This window comes from Ursus americanus, chromosome 8 (assembly GCF_024610735.1).
Source record: "Ursus americanus isolate L20-20 chromosome 8, mUrsAme1.1.p, whole genome shotgun sequence".
NCBI classification, from domain to species: domain Eukaryota; kingdom Metazoa; phylum Chordata; class Mammalia; order Carnivora; family Ursidae; genus Ursus; species Ursus americanus.
In genome coordinates this window covers 1,923,875-1,946,348 of record NC_142134.1, presented here as the reverse complement: position 1 = coordinate 1,946,348, position 22,474 = coordinate 1,923,875, and the positions used below count along the sequence as shown (strand labels likewise).

Sequence of the window (22,474 nt, the reverse complement as noted above, 5' to 3'; positions counted from 1 at the left end):
CTTAAGCTTTTTCTTTCTTTTTCTTTTTTTTTTCTTGTTTTTTAATAATTTTTTATTATGTCAGTCACCATACAGTACATCCTTAGTTTTTGATGTAGTGTTCCAGGATTCATTATTTGTGTATAACACCCACTGCTCCGTGTCTTTTTTTTTCTTTCATATATTTTTATATTGATGCTAAGTACTGAAAGAAGCAACCATATTACAAACAGAAAGGCTTCCAGAGTGGTTTTTAAAAATATCTCCCTAAAATTAGGTGCAAAAGTGTACAGCAGTTAACCCAAGTATAAAGTAATCCTTGAAATTAAAAGAGGCTAGACTCTGGTATCTTGACCACATAAATCTTTAATGAGGTATAATTACATTAACAGTTGAGGTAATAACTTGCATAGGTATTTAAATGAATGGTTTTAAACTTTAGCCATTTAATACTCAAGCTGTATTTTTGGCATGAATGATTTGTCTGCTCACAGATAAGTTCTCATTGCACTTCATGATCAGCTGCCCCAATGACTTGCTCTCTTCTGGTGTTTACTTCAGACTGGCATTACCTCCTTTTTATTTTGATGTCTTAATTGGCTCAGATCATGAATTTGTGCAATCTTTTACTGAAGTTCAGGTGGCATCATTTTATACATTTATCTTTTACAGGCATTTTCCATACAAATACTTATTAGATGAAAAATTAGATACTTTCTTAACTAATAGTCATACCCAAAAAATTTCTTTCAGGCCATTTGTATACTGAAGTTATCTTTGCCCCTTGAAGGGAGTTAAACTACTACATTCATTGTGAAAGATCAAGGTATCACCTAAATACTCATCAAGCATACTAATTGATATTCCTGAGGCTTTGCTTGTTCAGGGCTCAGAATAGACATCACTTTGGTTAATGGAACTTCCATTTTTCCAAAAATGTATTAAGTTTTAATAATTGTTCTTTATTCGGCATAGTCCATCTTTATACAAATGACAACGACAGCTTTATAAATAGTGTATTTAAATTACTTCAGTACTGTGCACATCTTTTTTTTAAAAAAAGATTTTATTTATTTATTGACAGAGAGAGAGAGAGCATAAGCAGCGGGAGCAGCAGAGGGAGAGGGAGAAGCAGACTCCCGCTGAGCAGGGAGCCTGATGCAGGGCTCCATCCCAGGACCCCGGGATCATGACCAGAGTTGAAGGCAGATGCTTAACTGACTGCCCGCTTAAGCTTTTTCTTGGGGAGGAAAAAAAAGCCAAAACCCTTTGTAATCATTTTTTTAATTGAATTATAATTAACATACAATGCTGTATTGAGTTCAGGGGTACAACATATTGATTCTATAATTCTATACATTATTCAATGCTCACCATGATAAGTGTGGTCACCATGCAGTGTTATTACAATACAATACTATTAACTATATTCCCTATGCTGTACTTTTCATCCCTATGACTTATTTATTTTACAACTGGAAGTTTGTATTCCTTAATTTTCTTTATCTATTTCTACCCATCCCTTGAAATTTTTATTTTCTTAAATTTTGTTTCCTATTATATGATTCACTTATATTTATCCAGAGACTGATTCTAAATTTCATGTCCTCTTACTATTAACCTGGAATTTGGTGAAAAAACCTACACTTAACCTAAAAAAAAAATCACTCAAATTGACAATACTGCTAGTTCGTTACAAGTTTCTTAGGCCCATGCCAAATATCATTGCTTATTTTAAGAAAGATTTTTTTACTTAAACTAAGAAAACAGTACTTAATTTTGAGTGATAACACCATTAAATATGAACACTTGATGATTATTATTCTTTTATATAACAGATCAATAGTATAGTTCTGAATCTAAACTCCTTCTAATGTAAGTTACTGAAGCTAATTTCCTTTCTATCTCTTGTGTTCATTTATAATGGTGTAAAATTTTAAAATTAGTATCCACGTACAGACCAATGCAGAATTGTACACAATAGTTGAATAATTTGAAATAGAAGTAAAATACAAAGTAATACCTTTTTCTTAAAAGCCTTCCATTTTTCATATTCACATTTTAATTTTATATGCTTGCAAATTGTGGTTTATTTTAAAACTATTCATTTACAGTGAGTTCATTATCTTTTATGTCATCTCCCACAATGATTTCAGAAGAGGTTAGAGATTGATATATTTAAAGAATCTGACTCTTGTGAACAATGACATCATTAAAAAGGGCTTGTTTTCATTAATATGTCATTAATAAGAAAGACATGCTGGGTGAATTTTCTTCATAACCAGGTTCACTGTAGACAGGAAGGGTCTGCCTTCCCAGTAAGGAGATTGAAATCACAAGGTCCAGCCTCCATCAATGATGACAGGATTACCTGTTATGTAGGCAGACTGCAGTGATAAACACAAGGAGACAGAACAATTAACCAGGTTTAACACAGGTTGTGTTTCTTCAATTTTCCCATGACTGATATAGCTAAACAATGTATTCATGGTAATAGGAACACTCACCTAACAAACATTTTAGGAAAATCTGAATTAAATTTTGGATGATTTGAAACTGCTGCATAGTCTTGTGACCTGGAGTTAACTGGCTTCCGGCTAGTGTTTTAGTACATGTCACATTCTAAGCAGGTATTTGGTCTCAGAATCAGAAAATTAAGTTTAGTGATATGTAGCCAGTCCCTAAATTAGTATAAAGCATAGGCTAAAATAGTACACTTTCATTTTGAAATTCAGAACTATTCTAAAGTAGCTGAGTTTTATGCCATTAATAAATTTTTGAACATCATCAAGTGTCAGTCATAAAGTAATCATGTCAATTACCAAACAGAATTTTTTATATAAGATATTGTATATTTAGTTGATCGAAATACATAGGTATTTTCAGGAGCTGAAGCACACTAAATGTGTTTTTAAAATTTATATGAATAATAATTACTACATCTACTAAACTATGAAAAAATATTCTGCACTAGTTTCAGATATCCAAATCTGTCAAAACTAAGGGAATTTTAAAAAATTACCTTTTTCCATAGAATTTTTCATTTTTCAAAGAAATAAAGCTGAAATAATCCTTGTGGTCAGGGTTTAAAAATCTTTTAACTTAAGCATGAATATTAAATTTGTGTTCTTCTAAATTTATTTGAAGCCTGAGACAATGGAGAGGCGGAAGGAAAGACATCATAGTATGAGAACAGAAATTTTTAAACTTCAATCTATGAAAACTGATCAAACATTGTAGATAAACTAGGGGGTTATCAGTCACTTTACCAAGAAATGACTGCAACTCCTCAAAGTTTTGTTTTTTTTTTTGAAAAGCAAGCCTTCAGTTATACATATGGACTCTTCTGGGTTCCTCTAAAAGTCCAAAGGTCTTTTTATTGCTCATTTCAAGGCAGAACATTTCCAAATATTTGGCAACCTAAGCTCTGGCTAAACAAGGGCAATTTAGCTTATCAGCAGTACCCCCAAATCAGATGAGCTCTTTTGTAGATAAAGATTCAGAGAGACCACCACCAAGGCCAATGAATTTGTTCCGTTAGTAATTTGTGTAGCAATTCCCGCAGCTACTAAAAACTGTTGTCAACAGTCCTGAGAAGTGGTAATTTCTGTCACTAAAACATTTCAACCACTGTATTTGTCACATTCACCAACCGCCTGCTGTGTACCAAGTTACTGTAAAGAAGAGCTAACCCATCAGTAACACACCTCCTCACTCCTGCCTGTGTCCCTTTCTTCTCTCGTCTCGTACGCTGCCGTTCCCTGGCCATGTAGTATGCAAACCCATAAAACGGGGACGTTCCTGTGCTCTATACCTCAGAAACGTAGTTTCTGCTTTCATAGTTGTATGCCATTTAAGAATATATACAATGGCCATTAAGGAAGAAACTGGTTACTGAACAGATGCAAAGTGGAAAGAAGTAGAAGTAGGAATTCCCATATGTGACGACAAACAAGAATTCATAGAAAAAAAGAGCCACCAGGATTCCCCTAAACCAGTTACCAGTAAAACTAAAAACACCAGATGCCAATTCCGTGTCTTCTAGAGATGATTATGTCTGTTTAACTCTCTGCACATTTCACCTGAAGCTCTCATAAGTTTGGAGGTTTATTACTTGACTTACATTTAATCAGGCTTTCCCCAATTATAATATTTGAAAGTAATTGTCTCTCAGAAAATAGAGCAATTTAATTTTTTCAATCCTCCATGTCATTTACTACAAGATTTCGTGACGTGTGGCGTTGAATGAGGAAGAGTTGGCGGCTCAGATCACGTGGTCTTTCTTTGAGCAAATTAAACCACAACTTATCCCTATCTTCTAAGGGCAACCTCCAGGCATGTGTATGCTGCAACTCTGTAACATGACATTATTTCGATAAGCAAATCCTGGCCAAATGAGGATAATGAACTCCCTGGGAAGAATAGTGCTTACTTCATCAGAAGCCAAATACACACACAGCAGGGCTATTTCTTCTGCAGTAGCAAATCTTCCAGTCTTCTGTCTCTTCAGGAAATAGGCCCGTGCCTGAGACCAGAAACCATCCCAGATATCAGTCATGTGAGGTGAAGTGTGAACTCCTCCTCAGGAGGTCAAAGGCAAGAGGAGTCTATAGAGGTACCAGGGGCATGCTGCCTTGATAATCATGTATGATACATGAGAATATCATTAATATCGGTAATTGTGGACCAAGCAGGACTATGGTGATTTCTAAGCTACTCAAACTATGTGTTATGCTAAAACCTACAGACACTGGATCAGACCAGTTAAAGAGGAGGGCTTTTTTAAAAAAAATTCGAAACTGTGGTAAAATACACATACGACGTTATTTACCATCGTAACCGTAAGTGTACAGCCCAGCAGTGTTAAGTACATTCACACTGCTGTGCAACAGATCTGTAGAACTCTTTTCATCTTGCAAAACTGAAACTCTACACCCATTAACCAATAATTCCCTGTTCTCTCCTCCCCCAACTCCTGGCAGCCACCCTTCTGTCTCTATGAATTTGTCTACTCTAGGTAAGGAAGAGGACACATTTCAACTAGAAGATTTAAACACATTTAGAATAGTAGATGTACCTCTTCGGGATTTGGTCTGGCTTGTATTCTTTCTTGCAGAGATGGGGTATCAACCGTTCCTAAATCAAAGGGGGACATTCAGCTTGGTTAATTACTCAAACTGAAAAAGACACTGACAAACTTTAAACTTCTTTTCCATATGAGACAGCAATCAGTGAAATCCTTCTCTGATTTTGAATGATAATTTCACCTCCATTTTCTATGATTCTTAAAAACACAGATCATAATTCTTTGTGACATGAGGCAAGGACTCTGGGTGAATCGCCCAGCATTCCCACGATATATTTTAGTCACAGTACATTGACATGACACTTTGTTGATTTTAAGCACTTTTACATGTATTTTCTTAGTTACTCCCCAGAACAACCCTGAGAGGCCCAGACATCCATATAAGTACTTCACCAGTACAAGAACCCAGGGTGCCTTAATGATCTCAAAACCATTCTTTGCTGGGTTCACTCTCGGGATCCTCAGGGACAGTGCCATGCCTGTCATGGTCCCCAGTAATTTAGATGGTTCTACATTTTCCTCATTATCTTGCCTATTTATATTGGTTTCGAATTCCTATATTTAGCCACAGTTTCATGTTTTTCATAAAAAATATAATTTGAAATTATTTCACTTTAAAAAAAGTAAGAATGACACTAAAATTTTTAAAATCCGGCTTGGTTCAAGCTCCCACAGAGCAAGTGGCCCTGATTTTTTATTAATTTATGTAATCTGTAAATTCTCTTTAGAAGGCCTTTTTTGTGGGGGGCTGACAGTCCCCTGGGCAACCATATGATACTTAAGGTCATAACAAATTATTTTACAGTCATATCCTCTGGTCCTGAGAGTGCCATCAGGTTGTTTACCAGGAAACCATTTCTTAATTATAGCATCATTTGTCATTTCTCTGGAGAAGGTGGGAAACTTCAGTCAGAAGTTCCAGCTCCTTTCTTTAGGTTACCTGTCTCCTCTCACATTTCACGGTCAGCGGGCAGCCCTTTTGACACTCAGGGTAGAAAACGGCCGTAACTAGATCACCTGGTTCATTAGGAACATTTTCTACCTTCCACATTACTGCAGGCAATAGTGTTGATAAACTTTCTGGAACCACATAACAAAGATTCCCTTGTACCCAGCTTCCAATAATATTTTCCTCATTTCTCTCATCCACAGCCTCCTAGCAGTCCAAGATCCTACAAGAGTATGCTTAAGACACCTTAAGCTTTCACTTACCAATATCCTCATATCCAGTTAAATTACAACTTTGATATCTTCCTACCACTTAGACAAGTGAGCGTCATCTCTTTCATATGGCTGGTATTAATGGCTATTAAATGAAACTACAGAGCAAGCCTACGCTTCCTACTTAATTCCATTGTCTGGACTCTACTGTGACCACGGCACAGACTGACATGGTATGCCCCAGTCTACACAACCTGGTGTTGAAAAGTTGTGACCATACTGCCATCAGCGCCATCCCAGACACACTCATTCCTTGTCAGGTTTTGTTTTGTGACTGGCTCTTGAGTCACAGCTAGTTCCTCGTTCCAGACAGTTTGAGAATATATTTTCCAATCTTCTGAGAAGTCCAGCTGCTAAAAACAACCACATTTTCCAAATCATTTTGCCACTTGTTCCACTGGGCAAACGGCACCAAAAATAGCTAGAGTCAAGTGTCACCAGTGGGTATGTTAAAACCCAGTGAAACTGTCTCGCCTATATCCTCCTTTTTCTTAGTGTTACCTATGTTTCCTTTCTAGTCCAAGAAAAATGAGAACACCTCAATCGTGGAAATTCTGCCGCTTGAAAGGTGTTTTGTATTCCTCTTTTAAACTAGTAAGTCAGTGGTTTTTAACCTGAGAGGAGACCATGGTGGAATATATAAAAATCTTATGTGGAACTTTCCAAACGACATACGATATCCCCCAACTCTTTCCCCAAATTCTGGCATGCACTTTAGGTTTCAAAAACTTCCACAGGTAACTGTGAAACGCTTCCTCTCCCCAACCCCACAATACCAGTTGTGAACCTCTGAGAGCCACCTTGATTCTCGAAATGTGATATTTAATTCCTTTTCAGAGAAGAGGTTAATCATTCTTTTTAGGCTCCCTGTATTCATTTTGGGTCAGTGGAACCAGTGGAAGGGCATTTCTACTTCCTAGACATACCCACAGTTATTAAGAAAATGAGAAGTCATTCCTATGAAATAAGTTATAGAATGCTTTTGTTTGGACAGATCAAATGTTCTGTCTAGTAAGTTCTGCTTTTCTTCTTTCCTTTCTAGGAGAGGTCAGCATACATTTTGGTAAAATGTCAGATAGGGAATATTTTTCGCTTTGAGAACCGTTTGGTCTGTTACAACTGCTCACCTCTGCTTTGTAGCAGGAGTGCGGGTACAGCCAATATGTGTATGCGAACCAGGTGTGGATATGTCCAACCAGGACTGGGTGTACTAAGCGGGTGGTGGGCCAGGTGTCTCCCACAGGCCAGCGTGTGCTGATCCTCACTGACAGCGTCAAGGAAGGTGTCAACCCTTCCTTTTTATTTACGGCTCACCCCAGGGGATTGATAAGACTCAGTAGCTCCCTGTGTTCTGGGAGGCTGCTCTTACTTTCTTCCTGTGGTCCTGTGAGCATGGTCCGCTTCTCATCTTTCCCCTAACAAGGTCATCTCTGGTCTGCTTCCCAAACGCCAAGCTGCGGCCCGTTATATGTCTTGGCCACGAGATTTGGAATTGTTCCACACACATGAATACTTAAACCCTCTGCACCCATGGTTCATTCCTAATGACTAAGAATCTCGTTCCCAACCTACCGTTGGACTGTTAAATATATTTTTAAAGATTTTAGTTTATCTATTTGAGAGAGAGAGAGCGAGCGAGCATGACAGGGGGGAGGGGCAGAGGGAGAAGCAGACTCCCCGCTGATCAGGGGGCCAGATGCCAGGGTTGATCCTGGGGCTCTGGGATCATGACTTGAGCCGAAGGCAGAGGCTTAACCAACTGAACTACCCAGTTGCCCCTGTTGGACTGTTATCTTAAAAAGCCCAGACCAATATAACGTGGCAAACAGGCTTCCGTGGATAGGTTTCACAGTGGCAGCCAGGATGTCAGAAAAGACAGGTGCACAGCCCTGTAGTGCCCACCTCACCTGGACACACGCAGTTGCACCTGATCCCCTGCTGGATGAAATCTGCAGCCACGGACTTTGTGAGGCCAATCACTGCCGCCTTGGTTGCACTGTACACACATCTGTTCAGAACTCCTGGGGGTGAAAGGAAGGCTCAACATCAAAGGAACAAACAACAGCCTCCTTGAGAAAGGGAACAGAAGTAACCGTCCCCAGTAACCATCGTCACTCTTCCTCCCATCCCACCCTTTGGAAAATGTGGTATCGGGTTTTCTCCCTTAAGAGGGCCGGTTTCTGAATGTGGGAAAATAATATTCCTGGCACAACTCAGTCGAGACTGAGGTGTTGAGAACCCGCACTTAAGCGACCACAGTGGTTTTAGGTTTTCATGGGTGGGCAGAACCCTTGGGCAGATTCCAAAAGAGGACCAGGAAAGAACAACAGGACAAAAACCAGACCAAAAAATCAAGAGGCCTGCGCCCTTCTTTGCCTTCCTGTCTCGGGCAGGCTCACGTGTGCTCTTGCGGAGGGAAGGGACCCCACCTCAGCGTGGCTCTTTCATTTGAAACTCGCAAATGCACCCGCCAGACTGTGACGTCATCTCCATTTGGCTCTGCAGTCCTGGCTCTCGGACTTGACTTGTTTGGGGCCCAGATCAACTGACTCTGTGAAGCACTCCCCCCGATCGTGCCAGCGCTTTGCACAAACCCGTGTGGTGATACTATCACACTGCAGAAGACATGCGTTTGCATGACTCCCCCCTTTCGGACTATGAGGGGCACGTATTCAGTACATCTTTTTTGGTTAATTAAATGGATAAATATTTCCTTCTTCTGGCTTGATTTTTCATTTCCATATCCATGAGAAGGAATACAAGGAAGGGCAAATGAAAATGTTTATTTTTTACGACTGGTTGACAATGAAGGCAAAAAGGACAGTAGGAACTTAATATCAATTTTTTAAAAAGTGGTTTTGAAATTATGTGTGAGCTTTATAATCTCTGCTATGCTTGTTGCGAAAACCCACAGTTCGTGAAGGTATGGGAGTCTATGTGATTCCCAGGGGAAGACAGACCTACCTTTGACGCTGGAAGCCACAGATGACATGTTGATAATGTTGCCAGATTTCTGTGCAAGCATCTGCCAACACAAACAAACACAACAACAACCACAACATGCCACTCTGCAAGACAAAAATACGACCTCTTTAAAAGATTTGCATTTACTTATGGTTTGCAGAAGCATCTTATTAGCTATTAACATGAACTGTGAGGCAGTCTTAACAGCCTCACGCAGTCATTATTGGGAATGCATGGCATGCTTATGCACTCACTGGCAGGAACACTTCCCAGGGGGATTACCACCTTCCTTTGGCACAAGAGCATCACCAAGACCAAGAAGGAACTCTGAGCTAAATGGAAAGGTAATGAACATTAATTGTTACTTTGTATTCCTGATGTTGGAAAACTCTTACTTTATTTGACGCATATTTGTTGAAGACCTACTATGATCAGATACATGCTAGGTCCAGACACTCCCTGCCTATAGAGAGCTGCCAGTGGATTGGAGGGGCTGACATAACCAGCACCCAGCCACAGACAGCAGAGACCTCCACAGAGGGGGATGGGGCGGTGGGAAGGGACCAATCCAGGTTTCAGGACACTCAGAAGAGGGTTCCTAAGGAGGAAAGAGATGGGCTGATTTTTGAAAACTAGAGTATTAGTCAGAAAAATAAAAGAAAGGTGTTTTAAGGAGCAAGAACCACATGTATAAAGGCTGTATCATGGAACAGGTAGGAAGGGATGGCTCTGGTTGGAAGGCCAGGTGTGGGAGGAATGCAGCTGCAGAGGCCAACGGGGCTAAGTTTAGGAACCTGGGCATCACCCTGCAGGCAGTGTGGTGGTGACAATGCGGGGTCGAATGAAGAGCAGCGGCACGACTAGATTTGGGGACTACGAAGATTACTGTGGCACCATGTCGGGGAGACCCACTGGAAGCTGATGGAGTGACTTCAGAAAAGACTGATGAAAGCAGAGATGCAGAGATGTCTGTGGGCAACAGGGGTGGAGACAGTTGAGGTAGTAAGTGCAGGACGTGGTAATGGGTACATGTAGTGAGGCCTGCCTCCCCCACGGAAGATGTGTTTCCTAACAGCACCTCCCTCAGAATCCCCCCAAAGTGTGAAGGTCTGAAGAGGAGGGTCTGTGGCTGTTTTGTCCTCCTAGACACGGTACATAGTAGGTGGTCCATACACTGTGATGAATCAAAATCTCTTGAGGTGCTAGTTTTTTAATTAATTAATTAATTTAGAGAGAGCGTGAGTGGGCAGAGGCAGAGGGAGAGAATCTCAAGCAGACTCCCTGCTGAGCACAGAGCCCTACATAGAACTCGATCCCACAACCCTGAGATCATGACCCGAGCTGAAATCAAGAGTCAGATGTTTAACTGACTGCACCACCCAGGCACCCTGAGACGCTGGTTTAAAGTGCAGACTGCTGGGCCCTGCCCCAGACCCAAAGGAATAATACAATGAATGAAAAAGCTGCTATGAATTAAGAATGTTTTCAGATGAACTTACACTTAAGCATAACACGTATGTGTGTTTTCCAGGGCATGTAGGTCCAGGGGCATGGGGACCCGTGAATGCTCAGGGGAAAGAAGCAACAGCTGGACAGCATTCCTGCCCGATGGGCACTACCTTCTCATTGAAATCAGAGGCTTGGGGGATGACCATAAAGAAGGAAGGGACAGTGCACACGGAGAGTGGTAAAGAGTTAAAACAACTGCTGAGAGGAAGTGGAAGACCACCATCAGAGAACAGAGGAAGGAAAAGCAGGACGTGCTGTGCCATGAAAGTCAAGTAAAAAGTTTCCAGAAAGGAAGTGTCTCAACAGTCAGTGTAGAGAGAGAAGTCACTTCTGCTGGGGTGAGTTGCTCCAGCAGCTTTCAGACAGAGAGGTGCAGGAATGGTAGTGAGTGACTTCCAGGGATGAGGCCGCCAAGATGATAGGTCTCCCTATAGAATTCCCCTCCTTTCTGTTTTGATACTTAGTTACTATCTGCACCCAAGAGCAGAGAGTCTAAAACAACCTAAGGCATTGTGTTGGATGGATTAAAGGGTGCAAGGGGAGGCTGAGGCGACCCAACCAAGTCAAGGACAGCAGCAGGGGTGAAAATATTGAACCCAACTTGTTTGTCTATGCGATAAAGAGGACGGTAATGAAATGGGTCCTCGTGAAAAAGACCAGGAAACTTAGTCAAGGCTTGAAAACAAAGCCTTAACATTTTTCCTTCCTATCTAACTTTGCAAATAACCCATTTTTACTTATTTTTTCCATTTTTATTGAGCTATCATTGTCACATGTAACCCATTTTTAATACCTATAGAATACATTTACCCCAACTGAATGTATAAAGATGAACTAGGAAGTAAGCGCAGTCTCTGATCTTCTGAAACGCAGCAATTCCGCAGACAAAACTTTAGAATATAGTCACCTCGGAGATGCTAGTGCTGCCCCCTAACACTCGTGCCGTGCATTCAACCAGGTCTGTCTGCTGGTTCTAGAGCCCCGTCCTCGCCTCCCTCCACGCGGTCTCCTCAACGCCAGCTCAGTGCCTGCTGGTAGAGTGTGCAGGCTCTGCCTGGCTCGCCATGCAACAGGCCTCTCTGGCAAATACGACTTCGCGAGTATAAAGTGAAGTGCCTCGTACATAGTGTTCCTCTGTAGGGTCCCAGAAACTCAGGCAGAGGCTGGAAAGAGCTCTGAAAATTCCCTCGGGCTGTATATCTAGTTAGTCCTACCCTGACCCAGCTCTTCTGTCCCCACTGAGCTCAGCTCCTAAATTGGCAGACCTCGGTTTCTTGGGTCTTTGGTGATTCCATGTTTGACCTCTATCTGGACTGACAACCTAGACTGATTTATTCATTCAACAAATACTTGCCAAAGCACCTGTATGTGCTAGAGAATCTTCGAAGGTACAGCAAAGGGGGGAAACCTCCACATAGCCGAGACTTCCCTGACTTTGGATTTTGCACTGACCTCTTCTTACAGTATCTTCAGCTTGTTCTTTGCCTCTTGACTCATATTCCAGTTTTGGAATGGTTTTCAGTATGTCTACCCATGAACAAAAATTTCCATAAGTGTTTCTGTGTTCTGACCACCTGACTTTTCAGATCTGCCTGGACTCCAAATCCTGGCTTCCCCTGGAAAGTTCTAAACTGGAAATGTGCATCATAATTAATGAACCCAGAGGATCCCAGACAATTAGGGCTGGAAGGGATTGTGTAATTTCTCACCTTTGTTTTAAATAGAGTAGAGTGCAAGTGCCATCTTCCACGGTACACGGTGAAGGAGGGCCAGAGTTCAGGCTGTGATGCCACAGTCCGAAATCTGGGGTCAGGCTGGTTACTGTCACTTTCATAAGCGGCATCAACTCCTTCTGACTGCCCATCCCAGTCATTAATATCGCTCGGGATTTTTTACAAATGGGTGTTACTGGCTCATGTGGATTGTTGTTAAGATGCTTTAAATCATAGGTAAACTCTCTAATTTGCAAATTAGTGTTCAATATTTCAAAAGTTAATACTTACTGACAAGTTTAAATTTCAGCTGCACTGGACCATACCCCACCCCTGCTGCCTTCACTCATATCTGTAAAGCATTCCAGACATGAAGTAGGCTGGTTATGCATGTGTGATAGCTTACCCGCTGTGACCTAAGCTTTCCCCTTTTACCATAGCCTCTGCTTCTCTCCCATACCCTAGGATCAGTCTTCAAAAAATAATCCAAGTTCCAAATAACATAGATTCTCATGAACTCCAAATAAGCAGAAAAAAATGCAATTTATATTAAAAAAATTTGCTAGTTCAACATGGAATTTGCAAGTTCTCCCATGGACCCACTGAGAGATCCTTTGTAGGTGCTAAATAAGCAGATTAAAACAAATTCCTTTGTTTCTAAGTTAGTTTTTCCTAATTTTCCTTTTAATGTTCATCTGGATCCTTCCTGACATTAGATTGAATGTTCAGAGCAAAGCATCAGCCCTGCCTTGCCATTAAAAAGCTCTTCTCTGTGCTGGGTTGGCAGCATTCGGATTGTCTGTCATCTAATCCAGCTGGGATGGAAGAGAAGAATGGCTCCTCCGGATTTCACTAGGGTTCAGCTGTCAACCTTGGCCTGAGCTGGTTCTGTACTCAGTCAACTCCTTTCATTGTCTGAGCTTGTGCTGTCTGCTTACTATTGGCTTGTAAGTTCATTTGAACTCAATGTTTTTCATGTTTACACTCCCCTCCCCCCAGAACACCTAGTGTGCACTTTATATCAAAAGGCATTTAAAGCTTGTTTGTAAAATAAAATGAAAAACATTGATGAGGTGTGTGAAAGCTGTGGAATTCAAGGCTAGCAGACTCAGGAGGAATGCTCTCTCTTTAGCATACACTGTCTCTCACCTCCCTGGTACCTCTGTGGCTCAGCTGAACACAGGGAGGATACTCAGGGAACAGAAAAGTAATGGGGGTACGTCCATCTTGACAGCATGTGCCTAGACACTGAAATTCAAGAAGGGGCCCAACTTCCAGGGTTCAGATCCTGCTCTAACCACCTGCTAGTTATGTGGCCTTGGGCAAGTTATTTCACCTCCCAGTTTTACCCTCTGTATGGTGGATGTGATAAACATCACATTCTTCTGGCCCTGCATGCCTCCTTGCTGTCCTTTTCTCTGGGACCCTCATCCTTAGATACCGGAATGGCAAGCTCCCTGCTTTCACTTGGAGCTCTATGAAAATTCCAGCTTCTCAGTGAGGCCCTCCTGGACTTTACTGATATCCCAGTTTCTTTGTCTTCATAGTACTTCTAATCACTCCCCAAGTTATATGTCTCATTACCCATTATCTTGTCTCACTCCTCAAAAATGGGATCTCTCTTATAGAAGGGACTTTGTTTAGTGTTCTGTGTCTTCTGCACCTAGAATGGAGACCTGCAAATAGAAAGTGCTTCATATTTCTTGACTATTTCTTAACTGGAAGGTTAAATGAGTTAATTTATATTAAATGCCTTGATATAAATGTTCAGCACAGGTTAGTCATTATGTTAGCTACCGTCACTCTTTGGCACACGTGAGGACCCTTTTTGGATGCCCGGTGTGGAGCCCTACTTATCCAGTGGAGGTGGTCCTTACTTTAGGAAGAAATGCCTTGATCATCAAGTACATGCTGCGGACGTTGAGATTCATGGAGAAGTCCCAGTCTTTCTCCTCGCAGTCCAGGATGGTTCCGTGATGGACAAAACTGGAAGAGCGAATGATCAGTGGGGAAAAATGATCATTCAAGATCTGTATTCCATTTCCTTACCATTTTTTATTGTCATACATTGACTTAGACCACTGACCCTTTCCTTACAAAGATCTTAACAATTTGTAATACTAGTACATGAGGTTAAAATGTAAGCTAAATAAATTTATTTGAAAACAACATCCCTCTTTTAAAAAAGAAAGGTAAAGGTTTGGGGCGACAGCCACGGCGCAGGACACAGCACAAACACGTGAGGCTCGACGCCCGCCCTCACACCCATTGCAGGAGCAACAGTGCCCTCTAGTGGCACAGAGTTAGTGTTTCCAAAGGGAAATAAGGTCAAAGGGCAAGGAAACCAGTCTCCACATCTCAGGGGAGCAAAGAGGTGTCGCTGTCATGCAGGTCTATGCATGTGAGTACTGTGAGTATTACTATGTGAGCAAAGGAAGCACAACAAAAGAAAACTCTTCAAGCAACCTTCACTCCTTGTTAAGTCACACTCGTAAGTAAGCTGCTCGTCCTTCATGTGGCAGGAAGGACCACATGCTCTACGCTGATGTTCAAAAACTGATCTTCCTAACTGATTTTTTTTTTTTTTGGTCATGGCTCTCAGTATATTCTCATATAAGGGAGGAGCAGTTTATAAAATAGCTTGTCATAAATCGTTGCTTTAATTTAATTTCCACACAACGTAACATACGACAAACTACAGACAGACTTTGTGTGTCTGCTGGGACATGAGTAGGAAGAAGAACAAACAGGTACTAGAAGGCTCTGGAATTTCTCTATCAGTGCAGCAGTACAAGTATAATGCTACATAGGAAAGTGGAGTGTCACGCACTTCCTGTGTAAACGCCCGTTTGCTCACCTCCCCTGCTACACCTGCGCAGGGAAAGCGCCAGCCCTGCCTGTCCTCTGCGTGGCTGCTCCACTTCCAGCCTCTCCTCATGCACACGTGGTTCGGCTGTTCCGTACCCACCCTCACAAGGTCAGTTAAGCCATTCTCTTGGCGCTCTGTGCAGAAGTGCAACACGGAAACTCCTTTTGCTGGGTGGGGCTCACGGTCCCAGTAAGAAACCCTGAGCTTGGGAGGGGTAGAGGACAGGGTAGAATGTTGTGCCAAAGAACTGGGAACACCTGCATTTCAACAGGCCGAGTACTTGGTTTCTGGTAAATAGACTTTGTTTGAAAGACATCTACTGGAAAATGGTTTTTCATTTTATTTTATAAGTCTTAGTGGGGCATCCATACCAGTCCGTTGGTGTGAGCCGTTACCAGCCTTAAGAAGATAAACCGGTTTGGATTAATACCAGCTCTCTTGAGGAGACCACAATTCCCCTTAGGACTCAAGCCCATGTCTACTTCTGTGGCTTTCTCACTTGCTGAATCTTGGAATAAAAATTCTGTCTAAACTCTAGCTGTATTTCCTGAGAAATATATTTTGGTTCATGATGAGTAATTTGTCATATTATCAAAAGTTATTAAATAAAAGTCATAGAAAACTTTCTGTAAGGACAGTGAAATTAAAAAGTATGAATTACCCAGCAACATTGAAGAGAACATCAAGTCTCTCAATTTCACTGGCAAACTGGTCAATTTGTTTCTTCTTTGTGACATCAAGGGTCCGAATTTGAATACCTGAGAAATAAAACAAAGGACACGATTTACCCTACTCATAAAAAATGTTTAGCCTTGAAGATTTAGCTGTTCTGAAGTGTGAAGATTGTAATATTTGTCCACTTAGGCTTCATAGGATGGTTGGCCATTAGTAGGGTCTTAGGAATCTCAAGAATCTCATTAGTAAAAATCTTAAAGTCCTCCCCATCTCGAGCTCTGTCTCAGCTGCCTCTCAGTAAGCCGGCAGTAATACCTGCAAGTGGGTCCATTCCAGCCCTTCCTCTCCCCAGAGGTTGAATCACTGTGAATTCTGTCTGAGGGGGAAGGGCAGGGGCAGTGGGATAAGAGATTGTTTCTATTTGTGCCCTTTACTTTTATGCCAATTCTTTTATTTACTTGTTGGTCACGGGTACCATCCCTTATTTCTGGACTAAATTGCAAAAAGAAACGAGAGGCCGGAAGAAGAGATGAAAACACTAACCATGAGAGATCTAGCGTGGGGTCTGAGAAAGACACGCTGTACTAGCTACTGAAATAAAACCCAAAAAACAAAAAAAAACCAAAAAACCCTAAACCAACAAATACGCTTTAATGAAAGAAACACTCATTTTTATGATTTTTAAAAACATATGGTTTATTTTATTCTTCCCTTTTGAATACAGAAAAGAAAGATTATAAATGAAGAAAGGGAAGACTAAAATTGAGTTTCAAAAGAATTTCCTTTGCTTTGTGCTTTTCTAGGAGAGCAGCTTCCCTTCGACTTGTTGAAATGATAACTCAACACGGTCTAATTCTGCCGTAAACTAGCTCAGTGAACTGAGTTGTGTTTGATCATGAAACAGTTCTTTTTTGCCAAAACAGTTAACTTTCAAATGAGTTCTATGTCCTGATTTCTTTCTGAGTAATGCCAATGGAAGCCCTCTGATGTTGGAATTAGGTTCAGTGTGGTGCAGTGAGGGGCAGTATGCACCCAAACAAGTTAATCTCTTACAGTTTCTGATCATGACATGTGATTTTAAGGCTGAGCTGTCTCCAATATGGTAGCCACTAGCCACATGTGGCTACTGAGCATTTGAAATGCAGCTAGTCTGAGCTGAAATGTGCTGTAAGTATAAAATACACATGCGTTTCAAAGATTTGGCATAAAAAATGTAAAATATTCCATTAGTAATTTTTTATACTGTGTATGTTAAAATTATAATATTTTAGATATACTGAATTAAGTAAATATATTATCAAAATTAATGTCACCTGTGTCCTTTTACTTTTTAAAGGCAGCCACTAAAAAAGTGACAATTACACATGTGACTCACATCACGTTTCTACTGGACAGTGTTTCCCTCACAGAGAGGCACTCAAGGGGAAAGTCATCTTTAAAAGGTAACCGTAAGAGGGGTACTTGACTGGCTCAGCTGGAGAGCTTGCAACTCTTGACCTTGGGATCCTGAGTTCAAGGTCCATGTTGGGCTAGAGCTTACTTAAAAACAAAAAGTTAACAACTGTTAAATTTCCACATGTAATTTTGTAACTGAGTATTGAATCCTTGAACATGTTGCATAAATAAAATATTTTAGGTATCCATCTTAAAATGTTGTTTATACATTTAAATATATGGATTTTTGTCTGTAGGTTTGCACAATATAGATTTCCTATCAGAGAATCCGGCTCTAAAGAGAAGGCCAGTGGAACTGAGCAGCTAAGGAATTTTCTTTCAGCACCTGAATCTCAAGTTCACACTGCCGACCTGCTTACCAGGGTACTCTTCCAGTTCCTGAAGTTTGGACTCATTGATATCTGTGGCGATGACTTTGGCACCTTCTCTTGCAAAAGCCTGGGAGACACAATGTATAAGTAAATCCTTTGTTTATTTGATTTGATTCCATTCTCATGAGTGGAAAGTCAGTTAGCCTTTCCCCCTTTATCTTATTTTCATTGTCTTCCCTAGAAAACAGGTGGAATTTCAAGCTTTCTACTCTCACTTCACCTTTCCCGTGGTTATTATTTTTATCATTAATTAAAACAACATGACATACATTGTGCTTGTCATTTGACTTTGTCCCCTTAAGCATTATCAGATAAAATCGTGTTTTTAAAACCTAGGACTCTGTTACTGGCACCTCTCAAAATACTATTCTGTGATGTGATAGCCTGTGTTTCATTTCTGAGCAAGTTCTTATTATTTTCCATTTCTTATTATATTCCAAATAATAAGAGGAAATGGGTTATTCCAACACTTTTTCCCCTAAGTATATTACTGTTTTCATAAATGTCAAACCATATCCTACTACTATGCTTTAAGTGCATTAATTAGCTCAGGTGGGGGTTATAATGTGCAAGAAGTCGATATAAATTAGAAGGTAAAGGTAACCTGATAGTCTTGTAACTCTAGAGTCCTATACCTGAACTGATGTAATTCCAGAAAACTATGCATTCCTGTAGGGCCCCTGCAGTAAATATAGTGCAGAGAAACTGAGGCAGAGAAGTCAGTCTCTCAGAGTCAGAGGTTATCAGTAATGTCATATAATAAACATGTGAGGTGTTCATTCCTTCATCTGCCCAGGGTGAGGGATAGCGACTTTTCTTTTTGTAACTTAAGACAACAGAAGCACAAAATTAAAAAAAGGAAAAAAAAAAGTAGAACAGAAAAACCGGGGATGTACTGTATGGTGACTAACATAATATAATAAAAAATCATTATTAATAAAAAAAAAAAAAAAAAAAAAAAAAAAAAAAGTAGAACAGAATTAAATAACCATGGGATCTGTCCACATAATTCAATACCTCAAAAGTTAGTAAGCAAACAACAACAGATAATAACTTACCAAGGCAGCTGCCCGGCCAATCCCCTGAGCAGCAGCTGTCAGGACGATGACCTTCCCATCAAGTCGACCCATAATGGAACCTGCAGTTCAAGCTAGACACGTGTGTTTAATGGCTTAGCACATGGTCCTGGGCAGTGGCATCTAGAACGAATGGTTCAATGTACTCTTTAAGAACTTAATGACAGCATTTCTGTACAAATAGTCCCATCATCTGAATTCTCCAAGAATGCTGACTCTAGATACCTAGCTTAGTATATCAAAAACATTTAGCATAACCCACTGAAGTGGTAACAGATATTGGACTTTAATCCATCATTTGGTTTCTTGAATACATAGAAAAGACAGCCTCTGATACTGATAAAGCAGGGTCTGGAGTCCTTCCCCTCACTACCACCACCATTGTCCCCACCATCCCTATACAAACTGCTGTGGCATTGTAAGTGTCTTTACTAGTGGGGGCTGCTTCTTGATTTCTCTGCTGTAAACTTTTGTTGGGGTTTGCACTATCAATTGTCTATGGCTTTTCCTTGTCACTGTTAAGATCTCATGGTTGGCCTCAGAAAGTCATTGAACAAAACAGCTGGAAAATCAAATCATGTCCAGTACTCCCATTTTATAGATGAGAACCCTTATTTGACTTGCTCAAGGTCACAGACCCAGTTAATGACAGAGCCAGAACTAAGCGCAGGCCTCCTGACCCTTTTGCTATGTGAGATTTCACCCCACAACGCTGCTGACCCTCTCCTGAAGTTGAAGCATGCAGTATTTCAACAGATATCAGCAGTAACTTTCAGAATGGAGGACTGAGGAATTCTAGGGAAAATAAGATATGCATAAGATATTTGGTTCTTGGGACGCCTGGATGGCTCAGTGGGTTAGGGTTAAGTGTCTGCCTTTGACTCAGGTCATGATCCCAGGGTCCGGATCAAGCCCCACGTAGGGGCTCCCTGCTCAGGGGGAGCCTGCTTCTCCCTCTCTCTCTGCCTGCTGCTCTCCCTGCTTGTGCTCTCTTGTGCTCTCTCTCTGTCAAATAAATAAATAAAATCTTAAGAAAAGAAAAAAGATATTTGGTTCTTGGACGGTAGATTGCAGGATGAGAGGAATGGCTAATGATGGGGTTGGGAGTACTTGAGAGTCAAATGATGATCCACTGCGGCCGTCTTCAAGGAACTGAGTACGTTTTCTCACCCCTTAATGGGTTCCTTTGATCTCACAACAAGTCACACAATGGCTGCTTTGTCCCAAGGCATCACATCCCCATTCCGGGCAAAACAAACAAAACAAAAGGTGTTTGGGGGGTGGTGGTGGGAAATAAAAGCATAAGCCTTCCAGAGTGTCCTCACTTTCTATTCGAGAAGGACGCCCTCCTCGGAAATTCCAGCCTTCATTTCGCAGGCCAGCTCTAGCCACAGAAGCTAGCAATTGGAGAGTTTTGTTTTCCAGCCTCTATAAAGAGAAAAGCTGGGAGCCCACTTAAATGGTAGCTGTACAGATACCTTACGCAACCACCCTGCTCAGTTACCTGCCTGATAAGGTACCGGTGGCTAGCTGCTCTTGCCTGGAGAACTCACATGACCTAGTCCTTTCTGTTTGAGCCTATCTCTGTTCTTCCCGGCCGACCTTGGCTCTTTGCCGTCACCAAGCCTCCGCGCTTTATCTAAGCTCGGAATGCTGAGGGCCAGCTTACTCCCGTGGGCAGCAGTGGGCACTGTGGACAGCGTGTGACACAAGCAGGCACGTGTTGTAGAAGGACCGCTGCGGAGCCGACCCGAGGGGCGGGCGGCTTCCTTGGGAGAGCGTGTGGGGCCTGAAGAGCCTGCGGTGAAACAGAGGAGGGGATGGGAGACGGGGCCGGACGACAGCAGCGTTTCAGACGGGGGACTGGGCCTGGTCAGGGTGCGCCACCTCCGGAGGGTTATGCGGGCTGCGCCGGGCTTGGAGCCTCCTCCGGATCGCAGGTCCGAGAGAAGACCGCGGGGGTCTCCGCACGCCCGCTGGCGCCCCCTAGGGTCCGCACGTGGCCGCGCGGGCAGTGCGCGGAGGCCAGGGCGGGAGCGCGCGGACCCCCGTCTGCTGGACCCTCCCGCCGCTGCACGCCCGCCCAGCCCGCGGCCCTAGCTCCCGGCCCCGCGGTGGGTGGGCCTCCCTGGGGGTCCGACGGCCGCTCATTTTCTCCCACACCCGCATCTCCCCTAGTAACGCGCACGCTTCCCTCCGCTCGCAGTTCTGCTTCCCAGAGGGCTGGACGAAACCGGCTCCAGGGAACCCGCTTCCAGCTTCGCTCAAGCTCTCGGACGAAGTCTGCATTCGTTACGCGCCCAGGCGGCCGAGCTTTTACGTGCTTGACCTACTCGATGCCGGGGACTTTCACGGCTTTGTTTTCCCTTTATTCTCACACGAGTGATACATTTTCACTTTAAACACGTAAAGAGCTGAGAGATATACTCATACATGCTTTAGAAAGGAAGCGACTCCAGTATGCCCCCCTCCCCCAGTCCTGGGCATGGTGTATGAGAAAGCTCTTGTTTTGCACCTGTCGCTGCCGGCTTTAGGCTCATGGCACTGAAGGCGGTACCAGTCTCCCCAGGAACCTCTGGCACCCCGACAGGCGTTAGCTGAACCACTGCTGAAGCGCAGAGCTGCCGCTTCGCTCACTCTGGAATCTCTCCCTCGCGGGCCTTGTCTTTCTGGAACCAAATTTTGGGGCCAAAGCCTACTGTTCCCATAAACTACACTATCAGACTAAAATGAATTTATTTGGGCAAATGAGTTGCAAAAGTGACCTGAAATGGTAAAATGAGGTAACTCTCAATAAAACCACATTGAGAAACTTACATATACCAGAGTATCAAACTTGTGAAAAACACACCCTTATCCTGATCTAACTGCTAAGATTAATCTTGAAATAGGTAACTTGCAAAACAAAACAAAATCGAAACCTCCCCCTTCCCAGTCTGAAGTGTCATTTAAAAAATATTAGGAAATCTTACTTTAGAGCAGCAAGGGCAAGTCCTCCTTCGGATTCCTGGGCGAGCAACAAACTTGAGACCTTTGTACCGAAGCAAGTCAGGCGCTTAATAGTGCATGTCGGGATTTGTAGTTTCCTTCAGTTTCAAGACGAGGAGGCGCACATTTATGTACTATACTTTTGCGTGCTGCCATCTAGTGGACCTCAGGTAGAACGGCTAACTCCAAGGAGAAGGTGAAAAATGGAAAAGCACCTTACAGCTTACTTAGCATATGGAAGTCATTCCCTTCACTTTAATCCAAGTCTTTGTTATTTGTTCGTGCCTGCTCTGTGCTGTTCTAGGATATTAAAAATTTAATGAGTCAGAAATATCATATGGAAGAGAGCAGGGCAATAAAATAGAAGGACCCTAGGTCATTTAAGATAGTCATTAAGATAGGGCCTTCCAGGCCCTTCACTAAGATTGTTTTGAGGGACAGAAATAAGAATTCTCTTGTGTTTAAGGTATAGTTATGGTTGCTTTGTCACACTCTGTCTCTCCTAACACTTGTCCATATTTAGTGGCAGAGTGCAGGCACCCTGAGTACACTGGGTCCAGGTAGCACTC

At 42.2% G+C, this 22,474-nt stretch overlaps 1 protein-coding gene across 2 annotated transcripts; it reads right to left on the bottom strand.

Moving 5' to 3' along the window:
- Positions 1-327: 327 nt before the first annotated feature.
- BDH2 (3-hydroxybutyrate dehydrogenase 2) lies at positions 328-21,999 on the bottom strand. Of its 2 annotated transcripts, none has more exons than XM_045792819.2 (10): positions 21,890-21,999; positions 18,900-19,040; positions 17,830-17,908; positions 16,002-16,098; positions 14,349-14,457; positions 9,251-9,311; positions 8,194-8,307; positions 5,057-5,115; positions 4,412-4,504; positions 328-2,366 (listed from the first exon to the last, which is right to left on the bottom strand). In XM_045792819.2, the coding sequence occupies exons 2-10, from the start codon at positions 18,969-18,971 to the stop codon at positions 2,313-2,315; spliced, it is 738 nt and encodes a 245-aa protein (XP_045648775.1). In that variant the 5' UTR covers positions 18,972-19,040; positions 21,890-21,999; the 3' UTR covers positions 328-2,312. The 2 variants fall into 2 exon arrangements, with proteins under 2 accessions (XP_045648775.1, XP_045648767.1); XM_045792811.2 differs by having other exon boundaries at positions 18,900-18,991; positions 21,890-21,984.
- Positions 22,000-22,474: the final 475 nt, after the last annotated feature.